General features: G+C 36.9%; 2 protein-coding genes across 9 annotated transcripts in view; both read right to left on the bottom strand.

The window, feature by feature from the left end:
- Window positions 1–14010, bottom strand: part of RABGAP1 (RAB GTPase activating protein 1) — a 172764-nt gene that overhangs the window by 62752 nt on the left and 96002 nt on the right. Inside the window, exon 1 of one of the 8 annotated variants that reach the window (XM_081273290.1) lies at window positions 6475–6693. The exons of the other annotated variants lie outside the window; for them this stretch is intronic. Within the exon in view, the coding sequence (XP_081129416.1) occupies window positions 6475–6678 (204 nt within the window). The 5' untranslated portion in view covers window positions 6679–6693. Of the gene's footprint in view, window positions 1–6474; window positions 6694–14010 lie in introns of those variants that run through there. 8 annotated transcript variants of the gene reach the window in all.
- On the bottom strand, window positions 2601–6610 carry GPR21 (G protein-coupled receptor 21). The gene is made up of 2 exons (XM_081273518.1): window positions 6475–6610; window positions 2601–6058 (listed from the first exon to the last, which is right to left on the bottom strand). Exon 2 carries the CDS (start codon window positions 5662–5664, stop codon window positions 4618–4620), a length of 1047 nt encoding a protein of 348 aa, XP_081129644.1. The 5' UTR covers window positions 5665–6058; window positions 6475–6610; the 3' UTR covers window positions 2601–4617.

Below are 14010 nucleotides of genomic sequence, written 5' to 3' on the forward strand. Positions count from 1 at the left end.
ATTAAAAGACCATTAGTTTCTTTTCAGGAAGAAATTAAGTGCTTTCTTACTAAGCTTAATGAACTAAACAGTAAGACAAACATAGATTTTCAAATTGAACTTTTTAATCCTATCATGATGCCCCTTGTCACTCAAACTATGAAAGGTCAAATGACTCATTTATAGCCATAAGAAGAATCTACAGTATTTCTAGGATCTGGAAAACAATTACAATATGCATTTAATAAATATTTAGTTTTCCTCAACCTGAAATAGACAAATTATGCAAAAATAAAATCACAAAATGACTTATGAACACTTTTTAAAAAGGTCACAGTACCACACTTCTCCCATCCTTAAGCCTTCCAAAATCTGCTCATATAACAATAAATTCTGGTTTGTCAATAATTTATTTCACAAATCTGTTATGATACAGAAACACAAAGTCAATGAAATTAAGATATTTTCTACAAAGTCACTGTGTAAAAATTTCAAATAAACCTAAAAAGCTGAGTAAACTCTTTCCAAAATCATTCTACCATCTGGAAGCCTGTGTCACTTGAATTTTCAATTTCAAAGAGATAGACAATGCATTTGTGGTATGAAAATTCAAGTTTTCCCAATTTTTGAAATAATGAGATACATTATTCAAGTACAAATGAAAAGTCATTATAAAAGACTTAAAAAAGAATTTATCAAGCAATAAGGCTTAAAGTAAACCTTTTCCAAAACTCTTACCCAGATAGAATTCTGGGTAAGAGTCAACAGGATCATGAAAAATTCAAATAGTCATGGAAGCTAGAGAGAAATTAAAGGAAAAAAAGGTGGGGAGAGAGCAGGATATCAGGAAAACAAAAAGTAGAACAGTGGAGTAGATCCAGGGGAAGGGAGGAGGAATGAGTAAAGGGAGCAAATGCAGAACAAAATTGATCAACTTATCCTATATTGCATCTATGAGTACATCATAATGAATTCCATTTTTATGTATTAACTATAATGGACCAATGTAAAAAATAATAAATAGATGGAAGACCAGTAGAGTAGAGGAAGGGAATCAAGGGGGAGGGAGGAGAGGGAAAGGGAGGTTCTGTGGACTGAATGAGAATGCGCAAGCCATGTTACATGCATTTATGATTATGTCAAAATGAACCCCACTATTGGGCTGGGACTGTGGCTTAGCAGTAGAGCACTAGCCTGGCATGCACGAGGGACTGGGTTCGATCCTCAGCACCACATAAAAATAAATAAAATAAAGGTATTGTGTCCATCTACACTCAAAAAATAAATAAATAAATAAAAATTAACCCCACTATAAAAAATAAAAGAATAAATTTAAAAATTCAATTATCCATTCTGGTATAGACAATGTTCTTACTAAAGTGGAGCACTAGTTCACTTATAATTGCTTTTTATGTCTATAAGGAAAAAAACATATCTTCATTGAAATCACTGCATTAAAACATATAACTCATTTACAAATAAAACAGTATAATCTTACTTTAAAATTTACTATGAAATAATTTCCAATACAATCTCTAACAGTATTCCTCTGATATAATCTCTAAATAAGTCCTCTGATACTAGTCTTATACCATATTAAGTTAAATGAGCTATTCAAAGTATTTGAGTCTAAAAATATACCGTTTTCTCATTCTGAACTAGTTGGTTTGGTATTTAAACTAAATGTTATTAAATGCTGCACTGATAAACTCCCAATGTATTATGCAGAAAGTAATCGCACCACTGAAGGCTGGAACTATGAACCTATTGTCCCCCCTCACCCAATACATACACATAAACAAAACAAAAACTAAAATGAACAAATGGCAGTACAGAAAATGAATGTGAGAATAAAAGAGCTGATACCTGGAAGAAATCTTAGGTTTCCCTGAAGACAAGATAAACTGGAAAGAAAACTGCTATTAAAAAAGCATCAGGTGGGGGAGGACACTTTTTATTTTTCTTAAAAATTACTGATCTACTTTGCTTCCACTTTTGTTGGACTCAGATATTAACAGATATTCTAATGCTTAAAAACACTGTCTAATAAAATCCAAATCTGGAACTAGGAAAACAATGAAAATATCTACTTTAAAAAGATCTTATTAAAAGAACTGTCTTTGCAATCATTAAAAAAAAAAAAAAAAAAAAAAAAAAAAAACAGACTGGCCAGGCCTACTGGCACATACCTGTAATCCCTGCAACTTGGAGGCTGAGGCAGGAAGATAGCAGGTTCAAAGCCAGCCTCAACAACTTAGAGAAGCCTTAAGCAACTTAGTGAGACTCTCTCTCTAAATAAAATATATAAAGGGCTAGAGATGTGGCTCAGTGGTTAACCACCCCTTGGTTCAGCCCCCAGTACCAAAACAAGCAAACAAACAAAACCACATTGGTTAGCCATTACCAAAAAATTTAAATAGGTATTTTCTTTTTACAAAATGAACCCCTATTAGAGCAAAAAATTAAAAAGGCCCAGCTCCTTTGATCTTAAGAAAGTAAAATCCATTGATTTAACATCAATTTTCTATATAAGTCTTTAAGATTCCCATATTTACTGAACAAAAAATTCATAAGCAAACTGCAAATCTGAGTAGGTTACACTCTCTAGCAGATATGAAAAAAGGTAATTTTTTTTTACATCTGTACCATCTTAACAAATATGAAATATGTATGATAAAAACTGTTTTTCAGAATCCAGCAGTAAAGGTTTGCCACTTGAAACAGCAATTCAACGAAGTCATTTCTAACCTAACTTGCAATTTCAGTATGAGTTCTAAATTCTGAAACAGCTTAGAATCGAATCTGCTAACACTAACTATAAAGAGCCAGTAAGCTTTTGAGAAGAACTGAAAATCTGATGCTTGAATGTTTATATAATAGTCACTTAAAATAAAAAAGTTTAAAGAGAAGACATTTGAGGTTAAAATCAAACTGATTTTAACTGAACCTAAAATCAAACAAATGTTGGTTTTTATTTTAAAAGGGCAAGAGATTTCTAACATCAGGATGGAAAACTAAAACATATCTGCCTGTTTTATAAATATCCATGTCCTTTCTTGGATTCAGAAATCCACTTTAGACCACGTCCCTTGGGTTTCTTCTATCTTCCATCTCCCTGAACACCACTGCTGTATTAAGATACCAACATTTAGCCAAAGGCAGAGATCAAATAAGTCGTCTGAAGATTTCTAAAAACTAAAACAGGCAGAAAGGTGGAGGAAATATTTTATGCCTAGAGCTGCCAGAAATCCTTCTCTCCTTTTAGAAAAGTAAACTTCTTGCTTTAAAGATAATCATTTTTAAGAACAAAACATGATACTATACACAAACACATACCATTCTGATAATAATTCTAGAAAATGATAATAAAATCCTACAGATTTTGCCAGTGTGTTGGAAAAACAAAAGTGAAAAAAAGACTTAAAGAAAAACCTGTATGCCAAAAGATTTTTTCTCCAGTAAAAAAAAAAGCAATAAAAGAGATTCAGATTAACCAGAATCTCCCCTTCCTTCACTCAACGTGGATTCTTTAACACTGAAAGAATGCTTTCCAAAATTAGTTTTTACTGTATTAGTTGATTCTATTTAACCACGAAGAAAACATATCAATTAACTCCATTTTAAAAAATGAGTATATTACAGTGCGTGTACACATACATATTTACCCCACTCCCTGGGCTGGATACTGAACTCAGGGCTTTGCATATACTGACCATGTTACTCTACCACTGAGCCCTACCTCCAGCCAATAATATATTTTGACTTGATTACCTATGGCACTCTTCTGCTTGCTGTTCTAATATTTCAAAAGTCTTTGGATAAAAAAGAACAAAAAACACTAAAGTCACATTTTTATATATTTTCACCGTTATCAACTGCTTGCAATTAATTTTAGCTCACTGAAATACATTTTGTCATGAAAGAGAAATCTAACTCAATTCAAATATTCTCAATATACACAAACACCTGGGCAAAAATATTGCATCAATTACTTTTATGCACATGTATCAAAATCTCTGTGAAGTATAGCACAAAAAAGTAGCTCAGTTTTTCATAAACTATGAGTTGGTTGCACTTTTACTTCTGTGGTTCATTGCAAAATTTTTAAAGTAATGTTTAATTGTTCACATTATTCACCCCATTAAGAGTTCTCTCAAGAGAATATAATGCAAAACATTTGGCTGTCTAAATGACAGTGTTGAAACTTGCAGTGTACAGATAAAAAAAAATAAATCCCTGTTAATTTATCAGTATGTTTTAATATTCCCTGTTGAAAGATATCAATTGCACAGGAAGTCCAAATGCTGGAAAGAATCTAGAAAAGTGACAAGAGAATGATGACTTTTTAAAATGCTGACGCTTTTTCACACCCAGGTTCAGTCACGCCAGCTGGAGAGAGGTGTTAGGTATGGCTTTATTCCTTTAAATCTGAGAAATGTAGTCATTTCCATGACATTTCAAAAACTGGAACAAGAGAAATTTATCCTCATGATCCTGATTCTTCTGATTCAAAATCACATTTAGGAAAAAATTTCATGCAAACTTAAAAAAAAGATATTTGGATAGATCACTTGTGTGCTATTGATTAGTCAAATTATTCTGTCTCCGATTTCCTAGTGAACTAGTGACTGAGCCATTTCAGACATGACATCCATTAAGGGGGCCTTTGCTCCTAACTGTATAAGGGTCCTTGTCAGTGGTCTGACTTGCACAAGTACACACAGCCCCCGATAGGCGTTTAAGTCCTCTTTGGAAGACACTGTTGGAGAGACTATAAATGACACAATTGCAGAAACTGTTACTAATAGCAAGCCAGGTGGTCAAGAAGGATACGAAGCGGTTGCTGTGGCCAGTGGAACTCTCCAACAAGAAGTAGATAATATAGGGCAACCAGAGGACATAAAATACACTAGTGATGCGGAACAGGACCATGGCATAACGCTTATCGGGACAGGCCTGTTCTTCCCCAGTTTCCCCACTCTGGCTGCTGAAGCGGGCTTGCCTTTCGCTGATTTCCTTTGTATGCTGTTGGCAGATGCGGAAGATGTTGAAATATGTGAAGCAGACAATGAGGGCTGCTGGGGCATATAACATTATCACGATGAACAAGGTGAAGTATGGGTCTGTGTGCCAGGACTCCGCACACCACTGAAAGACATCTCCATGATATCCAGGTTTGCCCCAGTGGAAAAAGGAAGGCAGGAAGATGAGGGTGGAGTATAGCCAAATCAGGAAAATACACAGGCGTAGTCTCCAGGGTGTAACCAGGGTATTATACATTAAAGGCTTAGTGATGGCAATGTATCTATCAATGCTGATACAGGCCAGAGAAGCCATAGAGACACTCTTCAGAACTGATACTGCAAAGCCAAATATCTGGCAAGTCAAGGACTCCTCTAATGGTAGGGAATAATGAAGGAGTGATAAAGAAGGGACCAAGCAGCTTACCCCCACCAGGAGGTCAGCATATGCCATTGTCTGGATAAAATAACTTGTAGTGTGATGGTTCAACAAAGGTGCACAGTGAAATACAAAAATCACAATGATGTTGCCAGAAATAATCAATACTGTTAGAAAAACAATAATCAGCACTTCCAAAAGGCAAAAACTGACAGTTTCCAAGTAGTCAAATGCCAAGAGACAAAAAGGGTGGCTGCTCTGATTACCATCCAAGGTGGAGTTCATCTTGAGCTCAGGAGTGATCTCTCACTTCATGCTGCCGCTTGGCTGCTGCCAACAGTTCAAAGGAGCAGCTGCTGTCATTGCGGTCAGCTGTGCATGTGTATAATAATGCCAGAAGAGCCTCAGTCCCCAAGCTCCCGATGCTGCTGCTCTGATGCATTGCCTGCAGTGCAATTTCCCTTTAAATCCTTCTTGGAATAGGGAGAGCCAAGAGCCGTCGTCTGGCCAGTCCCAGACGAGGCCATAGTGCCAAGTTCACCATACATATAGCACCAAGGGAGAAAGGTAAATTTTGGGGACAATGTCTTCAGGCCAAGTTAGGGTAGAGAAAAGGACTAGAAGAAGGGAGGAAGATTAGGAGCTTCAGCAGGAGTTGTAATGAGTCTCCTCTGAACAGCTGATAGAAGAAAAGGAGAAAGCAATTTACATTTGCATCCAGTGCCCTAAATCGAAGAACCTAGCTAGCCCAGGCTGCTGTCACCCTTCCCACTCCACCCCTTCTGATATCACTATGATGGCTACAATCGATAACACCCCACATAACTGGTTCTTACTCTAAAGAGAAGCAACACCACACCAAGCTTTCAAGATCAACATAAAACAAAAGCAATCACAGATCAATCTACCCCCATTTTCTTTCATTTGAGTTGTTTATAGAATCTGCTTATGGTAATTCTGAAAACATTTCATTACAATCACCACTAGTAAAATTAGCCAAGATTAACTTATTTTTTCCCATGAAATCCAATGTAATATTTTACATCTGAAAACAATTTAATAGAATATAACTGTTTAACTCAATTTCAGTGTTACCTGTAAGTCTGCACGCTGCAATCCAAACAAAAGCCACAATACATCCTTAAGAGAAAGCCTTGCAATGCAGGAGTGTGCTTCCCTCCTGTGTACTGCAGAACTGAGACACAGAGGGAGGGGATAAAGGAGAAGGAGGGGAAACAGGGAGAAGAGGGGGCTTGGAAAAAGGAAGAAAGGGGGAGGGGAAAGAAAATGCATGCACATGCTCTGGCATCTTTAGCAACTCATTAGAATGCATTGCCAGAGAGGTGCTCCTGGATTTCCAGACTGCACAGTGGGGGAATGGCTTAGTACACCCGCAGTGCAGCATTTAAAAGCTGTTTCCTCGTCTGTCTGGAATCCCTCTCTTAAGCAGAAAAGCAAGGAAAATCTGTAGCAAGGAAAACGGGTAGTAGCCAGGGCAGCGAGTCAGGAATTAGATATGAATACATTTCCACAAAGGCAATAATGGGAAATTCCTATTTTCTTTTAGCATTTTTCCAAGGAACAAAGAATATTAAAGAAGAAGTGTGTTAACTGTATATGGCAAGTGAGAAATCATAATTCAGCTGCATGAGAAGTTCTAGCTGAACAGTTAAACATTCAGCATTTTCTCTCTCATGATTCACTGGATATTCACCAGTTTTAAGGAACTTTAAAATCAGTTTTTCAAGATAAAAATAAAGAAAATGTTCCCAAATCTGATATTACAAAAAGCACACACACACACACACAGAAGAAAATTTACACTGTTCCCATATTCAACACTATCCTTTAGTTCTGAGATACCATTTCTTGCTTCTAGTTTACTGAGAAGCAGTACACAAATATACAAAAAATGAATAAGCAAATGTTCTATTTCCACCTAGGCTTGAAAATTACAGGAAGTTTCATGGTGCAAATCAGTGTTTGTATCATGACACACATAAAAAAATCTTGTTTCTGCCTATTTAAAACAATATAAACTGGAGTTATACTGTGGTTCTTCTGGTAATGTCATAAATGACAATTTTCAGTTAATCAGGAGTTGGATGCTATGGAAATGGCGTAATTTTAATATCTTTTCCTCCAGATATCTTTGAACCTTTTTTAAAACTGTTTTGTAGTTGTTGATGGACCTTTATTTTATCTACCTACCTACCTACCTATCTACCTGCAGTGCTGAGAATTAAACCTAGTGCCTCACACACATTAGGTGAGCACTCTACCCCAACCCTCGGCTACAACAACAGCCCTCTTTTAACTTTTAATTCATCTTTCTAAACAAAGTTCCCCATACCCAGTAGAGTAAAAGAAAATAATGCTGACATTTGTAAGTATTCTCGGAGGTTTGCACACCTGGGTAGACACATAGGTGATCCAACTTTAATTTTATTCATTTTATACATGTGGCTTTCTGATTCCAGGAAAAAGTCCACTCCATCAGAATTCAATGAATAACATTTCAAATCTAAAACACTGTGCTTACTACATGAAAGCAGTTAAGTAGAAAAAACTATTTGAGCATAAGCCTGACAGCAACATCCAACAGGTCTTACTGGAAAACATGGCAAAGTATGGCACAGTAAAAAGATCAATAATTGAAGGAACATCTGTTCTGATTTTACTCAGCCTCTCTCAGCCTCTGTTTCAACATCTGTAAGATCAGGACAATACTCCCCCCACTTCACGAGGTTGTTGGGAAATAAAAAGTGCACTCAAACTCAAAGGAATTACAAACACCTATGACATACAAGGTATTTAACTGTTCACCTTCTGCCCCTGCAACTGAAATAGTAGTCCCAAGAGCCAGTGCACTACTTGAGGCTGGGCTCCTCTGTATCCTGAAGTGTCCTCTCTTACTATCACTGCAAAGTTCTAAGGCACACAACAGCTCTCTGGATACAATACTGTCATGCATTACTCAAATACATTAAGGCTATGCATATGCAAAACAGTGAAAATAGGGTTGGGGTTGTGGCTCAGTAGTAGAGCACTTGCCTCACGTGCCTGAAGAACTGGGCTCGATTCTCAGCACTGCATAAAAATAAATAAAGTCCACTGACAACTAAAAATATATTAAAAAAAAAAAAACCCAACAACAACAGTTAAGATACCCAGAGAGAAGAAAGAATAATATGGCATCAATTATTCCCTCTACACAAATAATTGCTATGCTGTGGTCTTCAGCCCCAATCTCACACTAAGCTCCCTCTTCCATTTACAGTTTTGCCTGTTGAGGCTTACATCTTCCTTTCACTACATGCCCTTGCAGATTTTTATCTGCAATATGTCCAAAATCAAATACATTTTTTTTTTTTTCCCACAAATAAGCCTCTCTTTGCACTCTGGCGTAACATTAAGGAATTGTCTTGACAATTCTCTCCCTCAATGCAATGTTCTTAGTTACCAAGTCCTGGAATTTTTTACAGTTGTTCTCTAATTTATTTCTTCCTTTTAGTTTTTAATTTAAGCCACTATTAATAACTTTCCAGCTTTGTTCATTTGCCTAATCTCTTCATTTCTTCCTGATAAAATACTCAAAAGCATACATTCTATTATGGTACTCCACTGTTTAAAAAAAAAAAAGTCAATGGTTCCCTTACTGCTTTTCCAATCTGATACTATCATTCCACTTCCCCCAATCGCCTTGCCCTACAATCAGTCCAGGTTACTCACTATTCTACATGCTTATCATAAATTTTATTCTAAACCCTTTTTTATTGAGGGATTAACAAATATTGAATTAATAAAGGAATGATTTCTGAATTACTTATTTTCAATAAGTGGAACAAGTATTTGATAAAGTAAGGAATCCAGAATTTTCTACTACTTGGTGAATTTGGTCATGCAGCTTATTCCCTCTACATCTCAGGGTCCTTTGTATAAAACTAAAGAGTTCAGTTCTTTCAACATTTTTCTAATAAACCACTCTAGGAACTACAATCAAAATATTCATATAGAAAACTTAAAAAATGAAAAGGGCTAATAGCTATAGGTAGGCAAATCAGTCAATAATTAAATGTTTTGTTTTGAACTGAAGAAAAATATTTTGTTCCAAAAAGATAAAATATTAGTGGCTTGGGGAAGGTAGTAAATCCATATTCTTACAAAAATCCACAGGTACATTTTCTCTTTAAAATAACACAGACCCATGATGCTTTCAGAAATTGGCAAGTTTTTTCTGCCTTTTGAGTACATGACATTCCTCAGACTTTAACATCATGCCTGCCATGTAGCACTCTATGCTACCCCAACTACCTACCTCCTAATAACATTTCTAAACAAGAGACCTTTTAGGGCTGGGGATGTGGCTCAAGCGGTGGCGCGCTCGCCTGGCGTGCGTGTGGCCCAGGTTCGATCCTCAGCACCGCGTGCAGACAGAGATGTTGTGTCCGCCGGGTACTAAAGGATAAATGTTAAGAGATTCTCTCTTTCTCTCTCTCCCTCTCACTCACTCTCTCTTTAAAAAAAATAATAATAATTAAAAAAAGAGACTTTTAGATGCACATGATATAACAATACAATTTGGTCCATATCATTCACTAGTACTTTCCCCTTCCCTCTCCTCCCTATATTTCCCCTCTGATTCTCATTGGAAACACCCCCCCAACTCACATCTTTCTTTTCGTTTTTTCTCTTTAGCCTCCATATATGAGAGAAAACACATGACCTTTTATTTGAGTTTGGCTTATTTTATTTAACATAATGTTCTCAAGTTCATTTGCAGGAAACTGAACGCATTCGATTATTATTATTTTTATTTTTTGGCATTGGGGATTGGACTCAGGAACACTCAACCACTGAGCCACATTCCCAGGCCTCTTTTGTATTTTATTTAGAGACAGGGTAGCACTGAGTTGCTTAGCACCTCATTCTTGCCTCAGCCACCTAAGCTGTGCCACCACATTCAATTATTTTTGACTGAATAAGCAACAGGTGCCTAATACAAAAACAGTTCTGCTTTTAGGTTGGAATATCTTTCAAGTAATAATCTGGTATGATAATTCTAACTGCTGGTTGGGCATCCCTAACGTGAAGGTTGAAAATCTAAATGCTATGAAATTTCAAATTTTTGAGTACTGATACAATGCTCAAAAAGTTTTATATTTTGGAGCATTTTGGATTTCAGAGTTTCAGATTAGGGATGTTCAACTGGCAAAGACTCGCAAATATGCCAAAACTCGAAAACCTCCAAAACAGGAAACACTTCTGGTCCCAAGCATTTTAGACAAGGAATACTCAATTAGGTTAAGGTATATGACATTTTTGCATGGCAAAAGTCAGCAATTTTAATATGATCAAGCTCAATACACTTTAAAAAAAATTTCTTCTAAGTTGCAGATGAACACAATTGCCGGGTTTCTGCTCTCTCGACTAAAAGGCTCAGGGGTCACTCCAGTTAAACTGGGCTAACTGGGCTGCACAAAATAACCACACAAGAGACACAAATACCTTTTTCTTTGGGGTCGCTGTGACGGCTCCTCTGACCTTAAGGGTCTGCAGAAAGAGAGAGAGCGACAGCATGTGCTGACCCCTTTTATTGAGGAGAAGCTACTCAAATGAGGCAAGGGGTCAGGTTTCAGGGGGCTGAGTATCTTCATGATGTCCACTGTCAGCAGGTGACTGACACCTGGGTAGGCCATACCCAAGGACACAGTAAGAGAAGGGGACACACACAAGGGACTTCCATGGAAGATTCTATCCTAAACAGGGCAAGGGGTTATATTACAAAGGAACAGGTGAGCATAGCTTCACCCATGGGGCTATAGCAAGACATACCCATGCACGAGACACCGACCACATTTCTGTGACTGAGCGCCTCAGCACCCAGCCGGGGAGTGTGACCCAGTCACGTGTAAGGTTGGTCTCCCACACACAATATCTTTATTTTTATGTGGTGCTAAGGACCAAACCCGGGGCCTCATGCATGCAAGGCAGGTGCTCTATCACTGAGCTACAACTCTAGCCCCGACATTTTTTTTTAAGATACATTTTTAGTTGTAGATGGATACAATACTTTTATTTTATTTATTTTTATGTGGTGCTGAGGATCAAACCCAGTGCCCTCACATGTTCTAGGCAAATGTTCTACCACTGAGCTACAAGCCCAGCTCTACATTTACATTCCAGTAAGTTCAAAACCTTTTATGTCAGGTGTGGTGGTCATACCTGTAATCCCAGTGACTCAGGAAGCTAAGTCAGGAGGATCACGAGTTCAAATCCAGCCTAAGCAACTTAGCAAAACTAAACAACTCAATGAGACTCTCTCATTGGGTTAAGTGTCCCTGGGTTCAATCCCCAGTACCAAACACCCCCCCCCCAAAAAAAAAAAAAAAACCCAAACAAACAAAAAAACAAAAACCCTTTAAAGCTCCCTAGACAGACATTACTTACAAGAACTCCCTAGAGGAGAAATGACTTCATAGAGACATCATGGTTTAAAATTACTTTCACAAATAAAACTTTAAAGGGATCTACTATAGTTAATTGCTCTATTGGAGCATGCAATGCACCGGAAACTTCACAACAACCTAATTTCCTATAGAATCAGACAGCAAAAGAACTCAGCTGTGATATGAAAAATTGTGCTCTATATGAGTAATAAGAATTGTAATGCATTCTGCTGTCATGTATTTAAAAAAAAAAAAAAAAAGAAAACTCAGCTGTGAAACACTGGAATCATGGCCTGTATTTTGAGGCAGGGCTCAAACACTCCAATGGTCCCTCAGTATAAGGGAGACTAGTTCTGGGGAACTGTGTCAGACACCAAAATCTGTAGATGCTCAGGTTCCTTATAAAAAGGGTGAAGTATTTGCATTTAACCTACATAATCTTCCTGTATCCTGATTACTTGTAAAACTGATATAACGTAGATGCTATTTAACTATTATGTTGTTTAAAAAATATTGTCAAGAAAAAAAGTGTGTGTAAATATTCAGTACTAAAGCAATTTTTTTCAATTAACACTTTCAATCTCTAGTTGGTTAAATTTGGGGATATGGAACCCACAGATATGTAATCTTTGGATATAGAGGACCAATAGTATCTGATTTTCCACAATGTTAAAGTTTAAAGAAGGATCAACCACTTACTTCAGGAACCAGAGGAAACGAATGGTCATAGGTACAGAATCCCATCTGAGTTCAAGGAAGCTAGTTAGAGCACTAAGACTAGTACTCAGGATTTCAAACTTCACATCCAGCACTGTTCTTGATAAATCAATCCCCTTTTATTGTTGGGCATCCACAGGCAGGTTCCTGTGAGTAAGTATTATTTAATCACTGCCTAGTAAATCAATCTGCTTTATAATGAAATCATAACTAATAATTTGATAATGAAATCATAACTAATAATTTATTTTTCCAGACTTGTAAAATTGCATCTGGGCCTTTATAGTCTCCTTTGAATAAACAATTAGAAATGTAAATATTGGTTATATGAGCTTGCTACTAGTTTAGGTTCTGAATAAAAGCTTCATGGCAAAAATGTTCCTTCCACTGAAATTGACAATCACTGAAGAAAACAATGCAGATTAGTTTCAGAAAAAAGGCCAAAAGGATGGAAGGAAGGAAAAACATCAAGATACATTGCTATTTCATTATTTTCTCATTATTAAAAAGGTCTCAGAGCCCAGCACAGTGGTGTAAGCCTGCAATTCCAGCTACTTGGGAGGCTTAGACAGGAGAATCCCAAGTTTCAGGTCAGCCTGGGCAACTTAACAAGAACTTGTCTTAAAAATAAAAAGAGCTGGGGGAAAAAATCTGTTGTAGAAATAGTTTGGTGTAAATTTTGCCTATTAAACACTGACTTAAAAGGAACAGAAAGACATACTTACATAAAATAAAAAAACTTGGGGCTGGGGATGTGGCTCAAGCGGTAGCGCGCTTGCCTGGCATGCGTGCGGCCTGGGTTCAATCCTCAGCACCACATACAAATAAAGATGTTGTGTCCGCTGAAAACTAAAAAATAAATAAATTCTCTCTCTCTCTCTCTCTCAAAAGAAAAAAAAAACAACTAAGAAAACCTAAAACCAACAACAACAACAAAACAAAACAAAGAAGGAACAGGAGGATTCTGGAAATAGAAAATGCCTTCCTTTGTCTTTATTCTCAACTCCAACTTAACATAAGTCACCAAACCCTAGGATAACTGGCAATTGGAGCTAAGAGGCTTCCATTGGAGTCTTACTAGTATCATCTAAAGATCAGGACTGAAGAGCTCCTGGCCAAAGACCAGAAAGAAAAGAACACAAAGAATTTAGTTAGAGGTACTTGTTCTGTAGAAATTTATTACATGGAGCCAACTGTAGACAATATCAAGTCTATCATGTTGATCAACTATGCACTCCATCAACAAATGAAAGAAAATCATGTTCATGAAATGCTGAAAAAGCTCTTAATAAAATTCAGTAGACATTCCTAATAAAAATTCCAACCTTAAGCTGCTCACAGTGGTGCATCCCTGTAATCCCTGCAATTCAGAAGACCTGAGACAGGAAGATTGAAAGTTCAAGGCAGCCTCAGCAACTAAACAAGGCTCTGTCTCAAAAAATAAAAAGGGCTGGAGATATGGCTC

Source organism: Spermophilus citellus, assembly GCF_964194105.1.
Source record: "Spermophilus citellus genome assembly, chromosome: 2".
Taxonomy (NCBI): Eukaryota; Metazoa; Chordata; class Mammalia; order Rodentia; family Sciuridae; genus Spermophilus; species Spermophilus citellus.

Excerpts from the sequence above, each read along its gene's own strand:
- GPR21 (XM_081273518.1), bottom strand. The coding sequence starts at position 5,664 with ATGAACTCCACCTTGGATGGTAATCAGAGCAGCCACCCTTTTTGTCTC.